The sequence below is a fragment of the Kwoniella dendrophila genome, chromosome 11 (assembly GCF_036810415.1).
Source record: "Kwoniella dendrophila CBS 6074 chromosome 11, complete sequence".
NCBI lineage: Eukaryota > Fungi > Basidiomycota > Tremellomycetes > Tremellales > Cryptococcaceae > Kwoniella > Kwoniella dendrophila.
In genome coordinates, this window is record NC_089486.1 from 1,072,567 (window position 1) to 1,093,961 (window position 21,395).

A 21,395-nucleotide genomic window follows, 5' to 3' on the forward strand; every position below is an offset into this window, starting at 1 on the left:
GCGACTCACAGCTTACGAAGAACAATAATGGGCTGTTCATCCTCTACACAGGAAAGCGTCCTCAACAATAACGTAAACCCAGCATACGAAAGGAGGTTTTCGAAACAATTACCGAGTGATATCATCATCTCAATTGCTTATCATTGTAGTGGATCTACTTTGAAAATTTTAGCAATACTCGATAAATCAACTCATCTGCTCATCATACCGATCTTATACAATTCAATCAAGATTAATTCATCTAAATCTTTAATTGATTTTAGTCAGAATGTACCTATACCGTACATGAAACTGGTAAAATCTTTGGAATTAGTCATAAGACATGATTATATACCGAAATTTGAACTTGATACACAAATGCGTAATATCTTTCCGACAAACGAACCTATCGACGACGACGACGACGAAGATTTTTCCACATCCACGAATAACTCAGATGATCTATTTTTACAATCAAATTCATCCTTTGTGAAACAAACAAGAGAGATTCAGTGTAAACATGATCATGGGATTTTGAAGAATTTAGAATATCTGACTTTAGAGATAATAGGTAAAAAGAGACCATCAATATCAGAATATTCTGATTCTATGGAACATTATCATCATTCTGTTATGGCCGAACAAGACGAAAATAGATTATCTGAAATTACATCTCATTGGTTGAAGATATTATGTCCTTCAATTAGAGGGCCAAAAGAATTCAGATTGATATATGAAGCTGTATCTGATGATAGATATCGATATCGAAATAAGCATTTCCTTGGTTTTGTTGATGATGATGATGATGATGATGATGATGGTGATGATGATGATGATGATGAAGAGGAAGAGAATTATGATGATAGTGAGGACTTTCGTCTTTTAGATAAAATCATACCGACAAGTACGATGATGAAAATGTTTGAATTCATATCACCAAATACAAACCTTCAATCAATCGATTTACCAACATGTTACTTTTCTAGATTTCGCCATGATCATTTGTTATTACCATTACAATCAACTAGGTTGGAATATATAGTTCTACACCTGACAAGTAGTGAATTGGAAAACCAAGGATATTTTATCGATTGGTTGAAAGGTATCATCTCTAACACCAACGATGAAAAGCAGAAAGCCGCTGAACTCACGCGTTTCAAAAAGGATGATACAAAGAAACATAAGTTGAAAATAGAATTGGTAACGAAGCGCACACCGAATCAGATTATACAGGATCAGGTGACAAAGAACTTGGAAGCATCAGGTAAATCTACACAATCTTTCGATCTGTATTTCAAAGGGGATCCGATAAATAGATAGATAGACAGATAGTACAATGGAACACATTATTGGATACAGTACATGGTAATTCGAATTCCTGATCTAAGTTTTTTTCAAACGGGCAAGTTGAATAGCACGACAATATAACATCTTGATCAGGTGTGAAAGGGTATTGCATAGATCATGAGCCTATTTGCAGTACGCGTGATTAGTCTAATGTTAGATTTTATACGATTCTGCCAGACCCCAAATCGCTCACTTATGCAGCGTCCTCAAATTCTCCAATTCCCAATATTCGACCTTGATTTGCAGTTTTGAACCACTTCTTTCTTAAATCAGTCGCATCTATCCATTCTTGTACTTTGGTAATCGTACTTGATTCAGTTGGATTCCTAATCTGCATAAAAACCCTGAAATCATTTTGAGACGCTTCATCTTCAGCTTCATCGTAAACTTTACCTTCATCTTGTAATTTTTTAATTTTCGTTTCTTTGTTTTTCACTTTATCTACATTATTGTTTTTAGCTAAAGAGTCTAACCATCTTTCTAATTGAGCACCATTCGTACCAAATTGATCAAAATTCCAACTATGAATTTCAATCAACGATAATCTCCTATATGGAACTTTGATTTCAGGTAAAAGTACATGTAAACCATGATTAGAAGTTTCATGTGGTACAATAGGCAAATACAATTCTTGTAAGGAAATCCATTTTGACATTAAATTAAATAAACATCCACCTGTCCAACTACTATATCTTTCGTTATCATTTTCGTCTAAATGTTTACCGTTAAATTTTTTGGGACCATAATAAGAAACGAAAATCTCTAACCAGTCATTGACCAAGTCATATAAATCAATTCTATATCCAGTTTCTTTCATTTCATTATAACCTATTCTTTGTGGTCCTGAAGTAGTAACGATTAATTTTTCCAAATTATTCGGTGGTTCAAATAATGACCAAATCCAAGGTTTTTTATCTAATGATGGTGATACATTTCTTAATTCGAATAAATTCACATCCCACGTTCGTAAATCAAATTTCAATTCTATTGATTTTATGTACTTTTCATGTTTTTCAGGATTGACTTCGGCCATATATAAGCAAAACCATCCGATTGATTGTGCACTTAAGAGTTTGATGTCTCTGTATAAGATTGGAGTGGCTATTTCATTCAAGCACTTGTTAACAAGTGTCAATTCTCTGAGAGTGCTTTGATCAGTCACGAAAGATATGATTAAAGGAATTAACTCTCCGGGTAAGGTGATAGTCGCTTTGGATTCCGAAGCTAATGGTGTTGACCTGGATCTGAAAAATGATTTCGATTCTCGTTTTTTCGCTTCCTTATCAAGTCGTTTTTGTTCCTTTTCTCGTTGTTTCCTCTCTTGCTCATCCAATTTGTCTTGTATTTTCCTTTTTTGTTCATCTACTTTTGCCTGTTTCACAGGATTGATCAAAGGCATAGGCTTGACTTCGAATGGGATGTCCACTATAGGAGTTAAGGGACCATTGTATTGTACAGCAGGTGTTGACTCTTTACGCTTGAATAGCGATTTGAACGGATTTCCCATTGCGATATCGTAGGTGTGTAAGTTTGTTTGTAGAGTTAGAAGTAGGAACACGAGATGAAGAACAGGATGACACTTCGCATATTGGCTGATATATTCTGTCTATTATCAACAAAGAAAGCATACATTTGATGATTGATGATTGATGGTTGCCAAGACATTCCAATTTTAGATCAGGGAACGCGGCTGTGTCGGAATGATTGTGCCGAATATCACGGAATATTATGTAATATTCCTGATAACCTTGATAAGGTAACGTTCTATATCAAGAATTAAGACCAGTGTCTGTGCACCAGTGGAATCGTAAACACTACGCTTCATCAGTGACATCCCATTCAGTATGGGTATAGGTATACGAAATGGATGTATAGATCTGGTAGGTTTTACGTTCAATGACAACATCAAGTGATTACTCTAAAAGCTGTAATTCTAGTTTCTTTCTTCGTTATCCAACCTTCGAGTTGCCTAGTGTTATTAGGATTCGGTGGTCTAACGTTAAGCAATATCCTCATATTTCGTTCGCGACGATCATGGTCATCAGCTTTTCCAGTGATGACCTTGGTATTCCTTGCTTCATTGAGATTGAACGACAGCCTATCTAGCCAAACTTCAAGTTGATCCGGCATACTTGAACCTGTACCTCGCCTACTGAAACTATCTAGATTATATATATCTATTGTAATTTGTTTTAAACAACGAAAATTTGCTTGACGCGGTGATTCTATATACGAATCTATCCACTGATTACTCTCGAAAGCAGGGATTTTCGGTAAATCCAGATATTCTAAATTATCATGCCATTTATATAGCAATTCGAACAGAGGTGCTTTCGCCCATATGACAGAATCTTCCCAGCCCTTGTCATCCACTTGTCTACCTTTGAATGATTTAGGTCCTTGGTCAGGACAAAATAAATGCACCCAATTATCAAACAATCTAGCTAATGATGTTATTCTAGTTAAACTTCCTTTATCTCTAAATATCTGTTGTATCCCACTAGAAGTGACGATTAGATTTTCAAGATTCACTAATTTGCATGTTTCAATTTCTCTCTTATGTTTTTGCTGGAATTTGAATGTATCGATATCCCATTGCGAGAGATTAAAATGTATATGAAAGGTTTTGACCTGCGTTTTGTATTTTTGGGGTGTATATAGGATGAATGATCTCACTGCTTGACAATCAGGTAGCTTGACTAAATCATACAGCCTTGGAGTAGCAATTTGATTGAGGTATTTGTTGGTCAAGGTTAATGCATGAAGGGTTGAATTAGCGGAGACAAAAGAGACTATAAGAGGAAATAAGTCAAATGGTAATTTCGGGGCTTCACCTGGAGCAATCCTAGGTGGAACATTTTGAGATTGGAATGACTTCAGCTTCCATCTCATCATGCTGGTGGTACTGACTGGTATGAGTTGGAAGCAATAACTCAGAGAAAAGGGAAGAAGTCCATGAGATGTTAAGATGACTAAAATCAGTGTGGATAAGTTGAGGATGACGTGAAACACCTTGCACCGCCGCGTTTTAGCATCTTTTTCGGTCAGATCCGGCAGATCAATTGTCACCAAGAACATTTTGCAATAACGCCTAAATCATCGAACCAACATTCTCAATAAATCATGCCTATACTCAGAGGTGCCTTCCTTCTCACACTATAGCTACAGATACATGTTAATGTATGGCCATGATCTTCTTGCAATTAGAAACTCTCTCAGATAAGGGGTGGCCAGTACCATGATAGCTTGAGTTTCTGTTCTCATTCACATTTCATCTTTCAGTATGTTTTCAAAACAGCATTTCGACATAGTAATCATTCATCTTCCTCTTGTGGGTGGTCAGTGCTAATTATGTTATTTGTAGGAGCGAAATCACAGACCTCATCAAACGTTACCCTAACAATTGGTCTTCTGATCGAAAATTTGAAGATCTCAACAGTGCCGCCCGAGGCCGAGCATACAGAGCCAAAGATAATCAGCAAGATGGTGCCAGCAAAAATGGCCAAAAATCGTTTTAGTAGCAATATGATCTTCATTCGAGTTCGGACCTGAATGAGATTATTTCCGATAGCTACCTATCTCTCACTGACTTGATGCGTCCATGAGAACTGCGATGCATCGATGAGTTCCGTTGCCTCTTCTCGGCAGCGATCTGTACCACCGATTGCACATAAGCACGCTTTGCATACAAAATGAATGTGTTGGTGCCACTTACTAACCGGAAATAATAAGAGGGAATACAGGAGGATATTGATTGTTGAAATCAGAAATCTAGCATTTGAGACTGTTATGGGTGCAACGCAGCTTGATGGAATCATACAACTCAAACACAAGTACCTAGCATGGATAGGAGAAGAATATTGTAGAAATGCCGCAGAGAGATATATAGCACAAACCCCCATGTATCGATGAAGTATCTAGATATCTGCGCATGCATACATCAGTGTCCGTATGAAATACGGACCTATAAAGACAGCCTACTTTGGCAGAAGGGAGTCGTAACGGAGAGACGTACACGCGCAAGTGAAGTCTTCCAGATAGATCTCAAGGTTGATCTTCAAACTTTTCGCTTCAGCAGATGAGGTGTCATAAATTATGACCAGGACCATCGATATCGGCATATGTCTAAGCGACTAACCTATTTATTGACATCAACCTAGTACTGAGAAAAATGGACGATATTAGCCAGACCATTACCTCGGCAAAGTCAAATCACATGCCCTCGGACATCATTCTCAGAATCGTATATTTCATTGAATGTGCTTCCACCTTTCGACCCTTGTCCTTAGTATCTAAAGAGATCAGCTATCTTGTCACCCCATATTTGTACAACACGGTCAAGCTTACCAGCTTAAATCAGATAACATCGTTCAGGAAAGGTGTCCCCGTACAACAGAAGAAACTGATCAAGCATCTGGAAATCGTAACTTATCCAGAATTATTCGGGCAAAAAGTCTTAGATGATGGATTACGAGCGGCAAACGCAGACGAGATGAAAGATGAGATATTCGTGAATCTGAAATCTCTTCTTCTTATATTTAGAAAATCATACAAGGAAGATGTAGAAGCTTTCTATAATTCTGGCGGCTGGCAAGGCACCAAAGAAAGGGCAAGTAGAAATTTCTCAGATTGGCTTCCAGCTTTTATACCAAAGAATGGTCCCTTACAATTCAAAGTACAAAAAGATTTTCGTGATGAAGAAAGATACTATCATGAACAAAAATACTTTAGAGAGATTTTAAATACCATTTCAGTAGATTTATATTGGTTCATGACTCATTGGCCAAATATCAGAACATTTTGCGTACCTCGAGGAGACAGACATTTAGGTACACCTAAAGCACTTCCGCATGTAATCTATATCCAGACTGATCAATGGTTTGCGTCTCACAATCAAGCTGTTCCTAAGAGGTATCTGAATGATCTATTTATTGATCGATTGAAACAAGCTCAACAAGAACGTCTTGATTCCGGGCTCATAACACCGTTAGTATGGGAGTTTTTTTAGCAAGCGAATCAATCATGATGTGGATACCTTATATGCGATACAAGGTGCATGGGATCAAAAGCTACCTGAAGGACCGATAATCGCCAGAGTTTGCGAGTATGAAGATGGGCAAGTCGGTGTCGATAAATGGAGGAATGTGGTCAGGTCCGATAAGCCACTATTCGGATCTGAAATTGACCCATCGATCAATCAAGCGGAAAGACTGAATTATCGAACGATTATATCAAGGCTGAATGTGTTTACACATTATGTATAAAGACTATGAACACTCACCTGTACAATATCTGTACACGTTATCAATGTTCATACGAAGTTCACCTTTGATGACATAACACGATAAAATGAGGGTTGAGCAGGACATAATGTATACATACAGACATGATTATGGCTTACAAAGTGATACAACATTGACATTACTGTGACAGTCTTAATAATCATCAACTTCGCCATCACTACTTTCATCACCACCTGCAGCCGCTTGTAAAGCATAAGGAAGGATCATCAGATCAGTCAAAATCTGGTAATAAATATATTCCCGGTATACTCACCTGAGGCATTTTCTCCTGAACCTATTCCACCATAATTTGGATCTTGTCCTTGTCCAGGTAATGTCTTCCTCCCAGTCGTTCCGCCTCCACCACCACCAGAACTAGATATTGATATTACTGATTTTTCAGGTGATGATGAGGGAGTTCGTGAGATATCTATCGGTCTATTCGTAGGTGGTCTACCTAGTTTTGAGGGTGGTAAGGCTTGCTTGAAAGAGGGCGTTGGTGTCGCTAAATAGTATACTATTGTCAGCATATCGTCTGTTGAGCGAGATCAAGTGGGCAAGCTCGACTGGTAATACACTGATCTTATGTTCGAATAAAGCAGTGGAAGAGTAGATGGAGAACACCCACCACTACCTGAATTAGTCGTCGATCCGGGACCGATTTTTGGCTTTTTAGGTATCGAGGAACCCTTTATAGGCGATTTGTTCCTTTTGGCAGAAGCTGTTATAGATGCGGATGACGATACACCAGTAATAAGTTCTGGAAGAAGTGAGATCCAGAGAAGCACTTAGCATCGCACCATTTGATGAGCATCTGGAGGTCTTACTTTTCTTTTTCTTTCCATTCACGCTATCACCATCTGAGCCTCTTTCCCAATCCCCATTTTCACTACCGCCATCACCGCCATTTTTACTTGATCCCATAACGTAAGGTGATGGTGATGATCTATCATTGTTACCTAATCTTGCCCTGTTAGTTGCTGATCTTGCGGCACCACGACGTGTAGATCCGTTCAAACCTAAGCATGATGATAGATGCGGAGCATATCGATTTGAGGCAACCTAGTTGAAGATCATATACTGATAAACACGGATTTCACTTCTCATTTACAGATATACACGGAACACTCACTGATCTACCACATACTAAACATTCGAAAAATGTATTCCCATTACTATCTATTCTACCACTTCCACTACCTATACCAGTTGATCCACCTGTTCCTTTCTCTGGGCCTACCATATACCCACCTGTCCTTATGGCTGGTAGACCATCTATGCTAGGTTGAGGTGAAGGACCGCGCGACGGAGGAGCTGACTGGTTAGCATTTAGGGAGGAAGAAGAGGAGGAAGCATGACTTGACAGTGGTAAAGGCGCATGCGAGCGACATCTATTCAAGTATGATTTGTCAACATACAGCTTAAAACCACCAAAACCGAATCGTCGAGCAGCTTATTGGCCAAATCAATGAAAGCATGTGGTATATAGCACTGTATCAATTACTCACTTGGTGCCGCAAGTCCCACATACTACTCGTCCTCTTTTGATTTCCCTGTGAGCTGACATAGCTGTAGATAGTATCAAGTCGTTTATCATTTCGTCTAATATAGCGTTAGACTAGGAAATGGCAAGATGCAGTATCATAGAAGACATAATTATCAACATCGTACACACTTGTCAAGCAGCGAGAATTACAGTTGTATGGTGCCAAGATGAAGAGTGGACACATACCGCTATTGAAATTTCCGTTTTCCTATCCATTCTTTGGCTTTGCCCAAGGTTTTGCTGCTATGTATGTGATGTTTTATAATGCTATACAGGAAGAAATATTCGAGAGCCTCGTCGGAGATGACAGGATGTCTCGTATAGCTGAGCCCAAATGCGCCGTACCAATATCTTACTTGAGAAGCTATTCCTTTTTAACATCTCAAACTGAACGAACAAAGTGGACATGTAAAGTGGACGATACATCACTCGAGACCCTGAACGAACAACATTGATAACCAGACCACGTGACTCGAGTTCACTCATCATAGAAAATATACATATGCATTCATATGCATTCATATGCATTCGCAGTGGAAGATGATCGCGAGAGATATGATTAGATGCATGGACAAGCTTGTACTATGTTATGGTAATATTGCATGTCGACAAACAGGGATAAGAAGCAGAAACTAAGTCTCAAACGTTAGAGCCGTCTCCTTTATCAATACCCTGGCTTGTCTATTCCCCGGCCATGAAATTTGTATATCACTTAAGGCTGAAGTAGAATTTAGCGGCCCTACGACAAACAGAAGACACAGAGCGTAAGCATACCATTCCTCATGTATGCACCTTGCATTTCTACAGGTTAAGACGGATTGGGCAAGCACTCACCATCATCAGCCCTTATAAATTCAATTCTCTTGAACGGTTCACCCTTCTCACCACCTTGTCTAGGCGGAGCACCAACATTGAAGAATCCACTAAGACTACTTCCCACTTTCCATACAGTAACATTACCTTCTTCCAGACTGACTGTGATCAGCCTTCGACCATCAGGCGAAAGAGTTACAGCCGATACGGGATGTTTGTGTGGTTCAATGACATATAATCGTGAAGCGGTTTTGAGATCGTACCTAGAAAAATGAATCAGCTTTCTATTACTGCTTATTGCTCGTTGTATTATGTTCAAGTTTACTCACATGATGACTGCTCCTTCATGAGTACCTACAGCTAATCTTTGAGTACCACTATGGAAGTCGATGGTAGAAAAGCTATCATTTGTTTAAGTAGCGATATCAGCGAACGGACATTACTGATTGTGACAAGATTGTAGGAACGAATTATGACTTACGCTAAGACCAATTCATTTAATATGACAGTGGCAGCTTGCCAAACATCATCTCTCATTTTACCTATATTTGGATCCAAACTTTTTACGATAGCTTCAGCGATTTTTGGTAAACCATTTTCTAATAAATTTGGTTTTTTCCTTGAAATGAAAACACATAATTTCATTATAGAAGTTCTATTTTCGACTGATTTCGCGTCCAATATATCCATTGATAGAGTTGACATGAATAATGCTGGATTTAATGAAGCTACATGCAAAACTGCTAATCTTGATTGTGCTGCTATACTGGTCGTTCCTCCATACCCACTATTACTGGAGGAAGAAAATTCTTTATTGGTAGATAAATAAAATAACCTTCTAAGTAATTCCGATGGATCGATATATGATTGCCATGTCGCAAATCCTTTGGAACATAGTTCTATAGCTAACGATAAAAGTGAAAATGAATTGGATTGTAAGAATATTGCGATTGATTCTGCGATTGATTTAAGCACACTACAGAGTATATCAGCATGTAGTTGGCTGAAGGATACGTATTAACTAGCTTACTTTGATTGCATTGTCTCGAATTTATGCAGGGCGATTCCACCTAACATTGTTAAGGCATTTACGGCTGTATCGCAGTACTTGTCTGAAGTAGGTAGTTTATTTGGGACTACAGTACTACGTGAGTTCACGGATACTACGGAAAGATGCAGTTGCTTACGATCGTGGTGTCCTACCTCCATGATGGTCTCAATATCCTTACTATCCATCCTACCCACTCTGGCTGCGAATAGCATTCTAGCCGCTTGATGAATGTCGGCTGAAGAAGAATGATCAGTAAGCTTATCCCTAGACTCGTTATCAAATGAAACCCAGATAAAGACTTACTGGACGAATCCATATAATACTCTGCAAAGAACCGCAAATCAGGTTCGATGGCAGTCAATGGTAGAGAAGCTGTGTAATGAGCTATAACCTCGGCAGCCCATCTCTCATGATCTGCCCAGGGGGGGGGGGGGGCGAATAGCGCTCGGTCAGCTGCTAATACAACGGGAAGTCGGAATGTATTTACTGACCTGGGGAATCAAGGAAAGGTCTCAGCAGTGTGACTACGGCTAACTGCCTTAAACCAGTCATTTTTGATGATATGCGCCATACATCTGCACCTTCATAATAGCTAAATTGGCTGACTCCGGAGCTACAACACAGGTTAGTCTGCTGATTACTTGTTTATACCTGGATTAGCTCACTCTGATTGTCCTATGACCAAAGGAACTTGAGATTTATGAATACCCAAATTATCGGTACAGATTCTGTCGATTATATGGTCAATACCGAAAGTGAGAAACACGGATAACAAGTTGCGCAAAGCGGTCAAAGGGCTGTGATTGGGGTTGTTTTTGCTTGAATGGAGCCATCGACTCAGTTCACGAAGGTTGAAATTTAGTAAGCGGCCTTACAGTCGGAGTTAGCTCAAACATAACAATCGCACGGTCTGTTTCAGCTCACCTGTTTCATTGGTCTCCGACTGCGAGATTGACAAAGACGAGAAAACCGATCCTATCGTGTTTTGGCCAAACAGGCTGATGATACAGCTTATCAAGTCAGTGTCTACAGAGGGATGATGGACGATAATATCTTTATAGTGGTTCAGTCAACTTACACTTCCGCCCAATCGCCAACCTGTAACATATCTTCAGCAGCGTCCAATCCAGTTGATCTCCTAAATTCTTGCGTCTGGGTGTTCCAGACTCTTGCTTTACCATTAGCGTATGCTAGCAATATATCTTTTTGCTCGATAAATACGCGTCGAAGTGGAGTACGAGAAGCAGGGATTAGGAAGAGACTGTATGATTTACAGGTATCATCGTCATCTAATCTGATCGAGAAACTTTATATTATGTCCACTCACTCATCCATCTCTTTCAACGAGATTATTCCGACTGTTCCATCATTAGAAATCACTAACAGGCACCCTCGCAATGGCCCAGCTTCCGTCATATCCAGCAAAGCAATGTCTTTGACGGGGTCGGCAAAAAGAGTGAAAGATCCGCAAAGCTTGAAGGAGCTGTCATGTTGATCAGCCATTATAAGTCTTACAACGTTTTAGTTACAACTTACCTTGTTGTCCATATTCGTACGGCACCATCTTCATCACCTGCGACTAGATACTCCGTGCTGTTGTCAATAATAATGGTCAGAGTGGTGACACGAGCATCGAGGCGATCAACGGTAGGGTCATCATTATTGGTGGAGCAATTGGCATTATTGACAAGCAGATCTCCAAATTGACGGGAAGATACATTTCCTCGAGCTACCATAGCAATGTAAGCTGATATACATGACAGAGAATTTCAACAGCTTACGGTCCGTTACATATACACTTTCGACGCTTGTAGCAGCGATATGTGCGATGTCATTCTTCTGGGCTGCTTGCTTCAGTTGAAGGATCTGTTGAGCCTCCGAAGGTCTCCGCGACAGGTCAAGCTCCTTGATGTCCTGCTTAGTCACCATAGTAACGGTTTCATCTTCTGAGTTGATTGCAATGCTTGTCACATCATTAATTGTGACGGTCTTTTCGAATCTGGAGGCTCAATCAGCTTGTAGTCCATATTACGGGGACATACGGTGGCTCACTGTAGATTGCTTGCTCTGTCTTTGTTATTTTTTCTCAAGCTGAAAACGTCCAATTGTTTCTGTAAGACAACTTATCAGTCAAAATAACGGATCAATTCAGGTACTTTCAGAGGAAATCTCACCTGTACAAAAACATTGACGCTTTTCCAGCCATGAGTAAATAATACTTGTCTAACCTGGCCTTTAGCAGGTAAGGTGATTGTACCTCGCATTTGCATTTGCTTGCCGTCTATCCAGAAAATCTAGTTGCTCGGCAGTCAGCTGCTATTACAACTCGTTAATTGAATCACTCACATCTACAGCATCATCCTTCCATCCTACAGCTTCTCCATTTTCATGCACTAAGATATTAGTCCAGCCACCTCCACCATCCCTTTCAACTTCTTTACCTTCACCTATACCTGGACTAAGTTCTTCCGGCTTATCCTCTTCTTTAGCTTTTTTTGATACCCAATCTCTTCGAGCTAGGAATTTAGCAAATCCCTTTTCTTTCTCTTTTTCCTCTTTGGAATGTTCAAGTAAAGGTGTAGAAGCTGATTCTTTTAAGTGTGTGTAAGAGGCTGATTTCCGTAATGATGGTTGTTCACGTGATAATTCTCTTGTTCTTACATGTGCAGGGTCAGGGGTTGAAGATCTAGCATAATTAGAAGGAACCGCTGAAGATACTGCTCTTATCTGAGGAGAGGCTTTCATTATTGGTGTAGGATTTTTCGATGGCGGTTGAGAAGGGAAATTGATAGGGTAAGACATGAACGAAGTAGAAGTCGAATGAAGCAGATAGCACGCTATAAGACACTGTTAGTTTGTATTATTTTGGGTCGTAATTACGATAAATCTCACAATTCAGGTAGTTGCAAACCCCTACATCACCTTCTCCAGGTAGGTCTAGCCGAGCAACGATTTCCATACCATTGTCTGAAGATAAAGGGGAAATCATGACCACTCTGGTGACCTCGCCATTTGGACTCGGCAACTCGCAAGGCCAAGGTAAGCCATGGGCAATCAATATACAGGTCTTGGAAAAATGACTCAGCTTATATACCTTTGAAATGACCCAGGGTCAGTAAAAACAACTCACATCGTCTTTCCTGGCTAGCTGTACGTTCTTCCACTGCCAGAACAAAGGTATTCTTAAAGCTGATTTACTACTTGAGCCTGTACCACTGCCTTTAGCTTCTTCAGGTACTTCAGGATTGACCGTTACTAAGTGCTTCAGTGTTGTAAGAGAAAACAAATCGAGTATCCTAAGTGTTGATGCGTTGTCAATCCATTGCATCTCTCCTGGAAAAGCAAAATGAGATACGACTTACCCTTCATCCCTCAATATAGCCAAAGTGTCAAGATCCTGGAATACCTTAAGTTGTACGATTTTACCTTTGCCTGCATCTTTCAAGATGATCCTTCTGATACATCCCATTCTTGAATTGACAGTTTCTGTTCTACTTAAGGGCTGATCTCCTTGCGTTATAGTAGGCGTAGAACTTCTTTCAATAGCATTTTCGATCAACTTCATATCTTCCAATTCCTTTTGATCCTCTCTTGATTCTTTTTCCATTTCTAAATCAACTTGAAATTCTTTGATTTTTTCTTTTTCTTGTTCTTTATCTGATTCATTTTCTGTGGATAAACTATTTCTACCAAAAAAACCAAATCTACCTGTAGTGGTAGTTGTTGTACCATCTGTGGAATTTGATATGATTGATTTAGGACTTGTTGCACCTGATCTATCATTATTTGTATTGTTTTGTATATTTTCATCTCTTCCATGGAGACCAGTTAAACCTCTTCTACCAATTCCACCTATACCTAAACCTATTATCGAAGACGAATTATCATTTTTACTTTCTTTATGTTTTTCTAAAGATTCTCTTAAATCATTATGATCTGAGATACTATTTCTATGTGTATGTTTATCTGGTGCAGCTGCAGAAGCAGATATAGAAGATAATGTTGTTGTAGGTAATTGTAGTGCTGAAGGGGGTGGTGAAAATGCTGATGTTCTCCTCTTACCTGTACCAGATGCAGTTGAATATATCGATGATGCAGAAGATGAATTTCTATGTCTACCAGTGATACCAGAACCAGTATAAGATAGATTTCTAGAATTTGTTGGTCTGTTATGAGGTCGTCTAGGAGATCCTAATAATGGTGAAGTTGGTGATGATGCTGCTTGAGTCGTAATCGATGGTAGATTAGGAGAAAGTAGCTGATCTTTAGGCGTACGAGATGAAATAGGAGTTGTATCTATCCATACACTATTATCTGGACATGCTAGAGCTATACGACGTGATGGACCTGCTTCATTCGTTGAAGGTGTTATCCAAGAAGCAATGTGTGAGGGTGAAATGGGAAGACCTGGAACTGGAGATGTTGTAGGAAGTGCTGGGTCAATGAGGAAGGGTATAGTTAAAGGTTTTTCTGACATTGTTAATGATTTATGATTATTTAGTCTTCGTCCATAGCTTGGACTGTATTTAGGCTCTGTTGATCAGTATCTAAGTGGACTGTTTTCTCACATACTATCTGAACTTTCAACATGAAATGACGTGCAGATTGTTATTGCATTCTCACTGGTGATGATACCGGTTCGACCGGTTGTCTCATACAAACGGGCTGCTCCGCCTGACTTGCTTCAACCTCCCTCTTACAGCAACGTTGGACAACATCTAGCTGAATAAGGTCGGTTTTCATCGAAACCATGCTATGCATAGTATTTATGGTAATACACAAGTTGTCTACCTGAATAATCATCTACAAGATTCCAAATTCCATCCAACTACCAAGAACCCTCATTCTAGTGGGAGGCAGCAAGGGCATCGGCTTTTTCTTTTGCGGAGAACATACGTGGCTACGGATATGACAGCATTGATGTTAGCTAATTGTCTCACGAGAATGGTTTGGTCTAAAAGTCATAAATCAGCGTACAGGAAGGTTACGTTCCCTGAGGAAGGAAAACCAGAAGTTAGCTAAATTGAATCTAATACATCAATGAATGCCAGTTGTGCTCACCATTTTGTACCGTCAGGGAAGAGAGGTGCTGTGTGTCACGATATGTCGTCAGCTCATTCATTATAAGTGTGATACTCTACACATCTCCAAAGCTCACGTCGATATGGATCAGGGTGGATTTCTTTCGCTAATCTTTCTTCTGCTTGTTCAAGGACTAAAGCGAGCGCACGGGGATCTGTGATGTTTCTGTGAGAGTGAATGATTGATGTCAGCTTCTTCCCCTTCATCTCTTGATACCGATATCCAGCACTATTTCTCTATCTAGGCGGTCTATCAACTGTCGTTTACAGCTAGGTGTTTATTGTTTGTCTTCGGATCATGAACCTTCCTTCATTTCCCATCAAATGTTGAACAATAAACTGCTAACAATACCAAAGGTAATGTCGTGATATATATCCGTATTTGCCCACTCAGCTTGAACACTTCTTTCCTTCCTAGCACCAGCATAATGACCACTGATATCCCGAGGTATATTTTATAGCATGTAAACGCAATTTCATGATGTTGACTAACCTATTTCTTTCGAATTCAGCTCTAATTTCAATAGCTCTCTCCCTCCATAAATCCCTTCGAATATACCAATTCAATGAGTTTACAAGGTATCTTTTGTACAATGATTTGACATATAGTCTATTGAGTACATCCGAGATGATTGCCGAGTTGTATTGGTATTATAGTTGATCGAATTAGTTGAAGCGTTATCGAAATAGTGAATGAACAAAAAAAGCTAAACGTCAGCACCCATCTGTTTCTCTTTCGAAGTATTTTTTGGCCGTGCATGTAATTTGGGGAGAAGAGCGTACCGATGTGCTGCTGAATACGATGGTACTGGAGGTGTCATTTTGATGATAATTTTAGTCTATACTTAAGAATTGATAAGATAATGTTGATGACTATTTCTCTTAATGCTATCTTTTGAAGTTGTCATGGAAACACCTCCAATCTAACTGGTTGTACGAAAAGGATTGAAGGGAGACGGAACCATTTCCACGTTTCAAGCTTGTCCTGGTCAGGCGCCTCAAACATACCCGCATACGTTACATGGCCGCCTAAGTCTCTGCATTATTATTTCAAGGTACTGTAATCGTCCCATAATCTCTGAATTGCGAAGAAGACATGTTAACCACGAGGGAGCTATAACAGCTGTGAGGTAGCCAGCATGAAAAGAACAAAAGCATTCTGATCGAACCAGCGACATCGGTGTGAAGTGACTTGGACAAGATAAAGATGTCATGTAAGTAAAGCCAACTTTCGGCTAATCATTCTGGCTGAATAGATGTTGCTTTTTGGACAGAGTCTTGAGACGGAACGATTGCATCACTCCAATAAGCGTTACTCAAAACAGTAATCAATCACGAAGAGCTCAAAAATTGAGATGATTGCCCTAGTTGAACAAAATGAAACAAATCGGCTTTTCAATTTGAATACAGATAGAGGAGTTTATGTAACAGTAATCTTTGTCGGTCTAACCCAAAATTCCAAAATGCCGCTGCTTGCTTGACCCAATCCCACAAATCACGTGATCTAGGCGATATCAGCTGAATATAACATATATCGCCGCGGAAATATAGTCAATCAAGTGCGCGTTTGTTTTTAATGTTTAATGTTTTGATTCAAAGTGGAGGTTGTCCTTTCCTTTTTATCACCGTCATATTTGATGCACATACTAATTCTTATAGAGAGATAAAGATATATAAACCCCCTTCTTCCTTTTCGTTTATTCTTTCCTTTCTTTCCTCATCACTCACAAACAATCAACACATCAATCAATCTAACCAGTCTCCTGACTTATCAAACCTTCTCAACACTTTTCTTATCAAGTTTCGTAAACCAACCAACTACCCAACTTAATCAATCAATCACAATGGCCAGAACTAAGCAAACCGCTAGAAAATCCACCGGTGGTAAAGCCCCAAGAAAGCAACGTGAGTCATTCAAAACAATTCTTCCTCTTCCTTTTCTTCGCCACCGAGCAAGAATCATACTGACTCTTTTACCTTTTTCCTTTTTTAGTTGCTACCAAAGCTGCCAGAAAATCAACCTCAAAAACTCAAGGTGCTGGTACTTCAGGTGGTGTTAAGAAACCTCACAGATACAGACCTGGTACCGTCGCTCTTAGAGAAATCAGAAGATACCGTGAGTCAGCTTATTCCCAAATCTGCCAAACCGGATAGAAGCTGATCTTTCTTAACGTCATAGAAAAATCCACTGAACTCCTTATCAGAAAACTTCCTTTCCAAAGATTAGTTAGAGAAATTGCTCAAGATTTCAAAACTGATTTACGATTCCAATCTTCTGCTGTATTGGCTCTCCAAGAAGCCTCAGAAGCTTACCTCGTTTCTCTCGTGAGTTCAATTAGCTGTCGCGTATCTGCTATGGAGCACAGCTAACATGTTTTTCCATCTATAGTTCGAAGACACCAACTTAGCTGCCATCCACGCCAAGAGAGTTACTATCCAACCTAAAGATCTCCAACTCGCCCGAAGACTCCGAGGTGAACGGTCATAAGCTTTTCATTCAATATGAGCTAGCTTGAAGAGGGAGGAGCAATCTAATCGAGGAAGATTTTCATTTCATTCACGCGTGATACACTATCCTATCATCAATCCTCTGATCTTGGATTCCTCACGATGTCACTTTTATACATATTCGTTTCGCTATTACTGTTTTTCATTTCATATTTAGGGTTGAGCCTTTATGCTCCCCAGTTTTATGTATTCATGCATGTCATATAATACACATAGCGATACAAGAAGTAGCTGGTTGAACTTGACCGATGCTCACCAGCGATTTATACAATGCGAGAATAACACACAACCTTTGAAATCGACTCCTATGTATGCCCATTCTCTTCTACTACCATGCGCTGTGATAGCTTCTTGATAATCATCTATACAGTATATATTCATACTTCCTCATCGTCTCACTCTAGTGATGTACACAAGGTTGTGCATGTGTGGCATGATTATGTAATCTCAAGTTCATCCCTGATATTCAGGAGTTACTTCTTCACGTGTAAAGTCGCCATACCACTGTATTCCACCATTATTGCATCTACGGTTACACGCAACAACAACTTTGGTAACTTTCCAGCAACTACCCTCATACCCTTCAGTCCCGTATTCAAGCTTTGATCTTCTATATCTTCTTTCGATTTGAACTTTTGTCAACCTTCTATATTCTTCTTGTTTGTTACCTGTCTCATCGAGCTCGATTCTTGTAAAAAAATGCCTCCTCCTACATCTTCTCTTAAACCCTCAGCTGCTAAAGCCAATGGATCAGCTCCAGCTCCATCTAAATCTGCCGGCGGTAACAATGTTTCCAAATCTACTGGTAGTCAATTATCAAAACCTGATCAAAGTAAATATAATGCTGAACAAGAGGATTTGAACAAGCAAATCGCTGAAGTGAAAAGTAAACTTGTACGTTGTCGTTTCTTATTTGCTCTTGTTTATTGATCGCAAGTAAAATATCAATGATCTATATTCAGTGCTAATCAATATGTCCTGTCTTGACTGTCATTGTTGGTTGCTCCGCTTTTATCGATATATCAATAACCACATTACTTAATTCTATACAATCTGGTTGGTCGGATGAAATGTATATAGGACGCAATCAGATCAAGAATCTCCTTGACGCAAGCCCCAACAACAGGTGACAGAAGATCTGAAATTAAATCAGAATTAGATTCTTTAAGAACAGAACAATCAAAATTCAAAACTGATAGAAATAAATTATTTGATGAATTGAAGAGATTGCAAGAATCTGTTCAAAAGAAAATTAAAGACGTTCAAGGTCAAAAAGGTAAATTGGTTTATAGATCTACTGATGAGATTGATGATAGGATTGCGTGAGTTCATATCTGTTTATCTGCCCAGTTTCATGATTTTCTTCCCTATTGTCACTTGTGATAAAGCGTCGGATCGATTTGATGTACTTGGTCGAATACTGTCGGATGAATACCTTGTCATTCACGCTAGATCGTCATCTACCTCCTCATACTTGCAGACTCGAATTATGTTATATAAGATTTATGGAATTGATATGCTAAAATCCATTTTTCTATTTCACCTCTTATAGCACACTTGAAAAACAGATTGAATCAGGATCACTTAAATTAGTTGATGAGAAAAAAGCCTTAGCAGAGATAACCACATTAAAAAGATCAAGAAAAGTATTAGAATCTACAGGATCAGTCGATGATGCCATTGCTGCTGATAGATCAAGAATTGAAGAATTAAAGAAAAAATTAGATGATCCAGAAGCTAAAAAAGTCAGTGAAAGATTTGATGAGTTGAAGAAAGAAATGGACAATTTGAGAGCAGAAGGTGATAAAGCTTATGAAGAAAGAGGTAAATTGTTTGATGAAAGGAATAAATATAGTAAAGAGATGGTAAGTTATTTTATTCCTCGATCTCAATTGCAGATATTGGATACAAGAGTCAAATTCGTGGAATACCCAACGTTTACACATGACAGAGATACTTGACTGAATATCCACAGAACGATCAATGTATGTATCCAGTGCTGACCTCTATTCATAGGACGACCTCTACGAGAAGAAACGACAATCTGCTCAAGCTCATCGAGAATCTAACGATAAGTAAGTTCACCTTGATGTTCTATTTCAATCTGAAATATCCGCACTAACGTGTACATTTAGGTACTACGCCAAAGTACAAGCCGATAGACAAGCACGACAAGATAGATTCAAAGCTGAGAAAGCTAAAGAAGATGCTGCTAAGAGAACTGAAGAAATCACTAGACTTAGAGAAGAAGCTAAATCCGCCGCATTTACATCTGAAATTGAAGATTGTGGTGTATTGATTGGATGGTTTAAAGGAAAATATGGATCTGGTGAAGTACCAAGCACACACGCAGGTGACAAAGTAGATGAAGGAAAAGTTTTAGAAGGTGTTAAAGCGTTAGAAATCCGAAAAGTTGATTCAGAAGATGCATTCAAAGGAATGACATTAAAGAAAAAAGGTGAAGATGAAGAATTAGGTGGTTTCTTTGGTGGTGGAAAATCAAAAAAAAATAAGAAAAGTGGTAAAAAATCAAATGTACAAAGTGGAACTGCTACACCTATATCAGCTTCTGAAGGTACTTCAACACCAACTTCTTCAAAAGATTCAGTTAATCTTCCAATGAGTTTACTTAGTGCTTTATTAAGTTTAGGTATTCCACCTCCATCAAACAAAGATGATGTACAAAGAACAGTAGATGATTTGGAAACTAAAAAAGCTTGGTTTGAAGCTAATTCTGCTGCTAAAACTAAAGTGAGTGATTTCCTTATCATTTATGTATTATGTAGATTTGTACACAATGGCAGTATAAGATATGACGCTGATAATGTTTGTATTCTGCTAGGCTGAAATTGAACGAGTCGAGAAACTAGTGGCTAAATTAGAAAAGAAGAATGCTGTTCTCAATGAAGGTGATGATGATGAAGAGGAACAAGCTACTGTACCAGGAGATGAAATTCCAGTTGAAAAAGGTGGTGCTAAAGAGCCTTTGCATAGTGAGTGTTACTGCTTTTGATCTTCAGCTTCTATGTTGTCAATGATCGTATGATGAGCATTACTGATAAATGACTCTTGTAACAGCCGTCGCTGTCGCCGGTGAAGCCACTGGTGCTGAAATAGTAGAAACTGAAGGTGAACAAGTGAGTTCTCTTTGGTCCATGCTGACCAAAAGTCGATATAGAGATTGATGCTAATCCAGTAATCAATAACCTTCTCAGCTTCCAACAAATGAAGATGATTCCGATCCAGAAGTCAAAAAAGTTGATTCTGCTTTAGAAGAACTTAAAGAAGCTGAAGCTTTAGAAGAGGCATAAAACGGAACTCGGAAATTGCTATAGCTGTTGCATGCTTTTTCAGGCTGAAGAAATATATATCAATGCATGCATGGACTTGAACGAGCTATTTTCAAAAATTCTGTGCGGATATGTTCATAACAAAGATACACCCAGGAAGTTTAGTATCTGGATATGTGAACTCGGCTGGCGTATAGACAAGAAACTGCCGAGATCTGTCCATCGGTTTATTCCTTGTCTTTGGCATCTAGCTTTGCTATGCTTACAAGACCTGAATGACAGCGATTCAAGCCTAGGGTATTTGTATCTTGATAATATACTCTGCTGCCTGTTCTGCCTTTATTTAGCATGCGATGCGCGCGGAATTTTCTACTCTTTGAGTTTTCGATATAACGAGAGATGATATCGTTATCTCAATTTCGATTTCACACTGTGAGATCATTCAAGGTTTTTATCATATATTTCTGATTATCAGCGCTTTATATAACCCGCTCGTTT

At 39.1% G+C, this 21,395-nt stretch overlaps 9 protein-coding genes across 9 annotated transcripts; 4 read left to right on the forward strand and 5 right to left on the reverse strand.

The window, feature by feature from the left end:
• Positions 1-27: 27 nt before the first annotated feature.
• L201_007956 (uncharacterized protein) lies at positions 28-1,299 on the forward strand (the record flags this gene model as incomplete). The annotated part of the gene is made up of 1 exon (XM_066223657.1): positions 28-1,299. One exon carries the CDS (start codon positions 28-30, stop codon positions 1,297-1,299), a length of 1,272 nt encoding a protein of 423 aa, XP_066079754.1.
• A 220-nt stretch (positions 1,300-1,519) lies between these two features.
• On the reverse strand, positions 1,520-2,833 carry L201_007957 (uncharacterized protein; the record flags this gene model as incomplete). The annotated part of the gene is made up of 1 exon (XM_066223658.1): positions 1,520-2,833. One exon carries the CDS (start codon positions 2,831-2,833, stop codon positions 1,520-1,522), a length of 1,314 nt encoding a protein of 437 aa, XP_066079755.1.
• A 398-nt stretch (positions 2,834-3,231) lies between these two features.
• L201_007958 (uncharacterized protein) lies at positions 3,232-4,221 on the reverse strand (the record flags this gene model as incomplete). Its single annotated transcript, XM_066223659.1, has 1 exon — positions 3,232-4,221. The coding sequence occupies one exon, from the start codon at positions 4,219-4,221 to the stop codon at positions 3,232-3,234; it is 990 nt and encodes a 329-aa protein (XP_066079756.1).
• Positions 4,222-5,818: 1,597 nt separating this feature from the next.
• L201_007959 (uncharacterized protein) lies at positions 5,819-6,334 on the forward strand (the record flags this gene model as incomplete). The annotated part of the gene is made up of 1 exon (XM_066223660.1): positions 5,819-6,334. The coding sequence occupies one exon, from the start codon at positions 5,819-5,821 to the stop codon at positions 6,332-6,334; it is 516 nt and encodes a 171-aa protein (XP_066079757.1).
• A 427-nt stretch (positions 6,335-6,761) lies between these two features.
• On the reverse strand, positions 6,762-8,370 carry L201_007960 (uncharacterized protein; the record flags this gene model as incomplete). The annotated part of the gene is made up of 7 exons (XM_066223661.1): positions 6,762-6,811; positions 6,883-7,113; positions 7,237-7,368; positions 7,436-7,670; positions 7,741-7,999; positions 8,117-8,226; positions 8,341-8,370. The coding sequence occupies 7 exons, from the start codon at positions 8,368-8,370 to the stop codon at positions 6,762-6,764; spliced, it is 1,047 nt and encodes a 348-aa protein (XP_066079758.1).
• A 416-nt stretch (positions 8,371-8,786) lies between these two features.
• Positions 8,787-14,495, reverse strand: L201_007961 (uncharacterized protein; the record flags this gene model as incomplete). The annotated part of the gene is made up of 20 exons (XM_066223662.1): positions 8,787-8,893; positions 8,989-9,230; positions 9,297-9,368; positions 9,449-9,943; positions 9,998-10,103; positions 10,155-10,253; positions 10,322-10,432; positions 10,510-10,631; positions 10,684-10,888; positions 10,943-11,016; positions 11,097-11,279; positions 11,346-11,501; positions 11,555-11,747; positions 11,800-12,017; positions 12,071-12,129; positions 12,193-12,312; positions 12,365-12,855; positions 12,911-13,085; positions 13,149-13,314; positions 13,381-14,495. 20 exons carry the CDS (start codon positions 14,493-14,495, stop codon positions 8,787-8,789), a joined length of 4,509 nt encoding a protein of 1,502 aa, XP_066079759.1.
• A 369-nt stretch (positions 14,496-14,864) lies between these two features.
• On the reverse strand, positions 14,865-15,920 carry L201_007962 (uncharacterized protein; the record flags this gene model as incomplete). The annotated part of the gene is made up of 6 exons (XM_066223663.1): positions 14,865-14,918; positions 14,996-15,011; positions 15,080-15,107; positions 15,177-15,265; positions 15,593-15,709; positions 15,883-15,920. 6 exons carry the CDS (start codon positions 15,918-15,920, stop codon positions 14,865-14,867), a joined length of 342 nt encoding a protein of 113 aa, XP_066079760.1.
• A 1,023-nt stretch (positions 15,921-16,943) lies between these two features.
• Positions 16,944-17,587, forward strand: L201_007963 (histone H3; the record flags this gene model as incomplete). The annotated part of the gene is made up of 4 exons (XM_066223664.1): positions 16,944-17,004; positions 17,093-17,215; positions 17,279-17,424; positions 17,489-17,587. 4 exons carry the CDS (start codon positions 16,944-16,946, stop codon positions 17,585-17,587), a joined length of 429 nt encoding a protein of 142 aa, XP_066079761.1.
• Positions 17,588-18,306: 719 nt separating this feature from the next.
• On the forward strand, positions 18,307-20,918 carry L201_007964 (uncharacterized protein; the record flags this gene model as incomplete). The annotated part of the gene is made up of 8 exons (XM_066223665.1): positions 18,307-18,501; positions 18,688-18,929; positions 19,160-19,472; positions 19,624-19,682; positions 19,743-20,358; positions 20,450-20,600; positions 20,686-20,744; positions 20,823-20,918. 8 exons carry the CDS (start codon positions 18,307-18,309, stop codon positions 20,916-20,918), a joined length of 1,731 nt encoding a protein of 576 aa, XP_066079762.1.
• Positions 20,919-21,395: the final 477 nt, after the last annotated feature.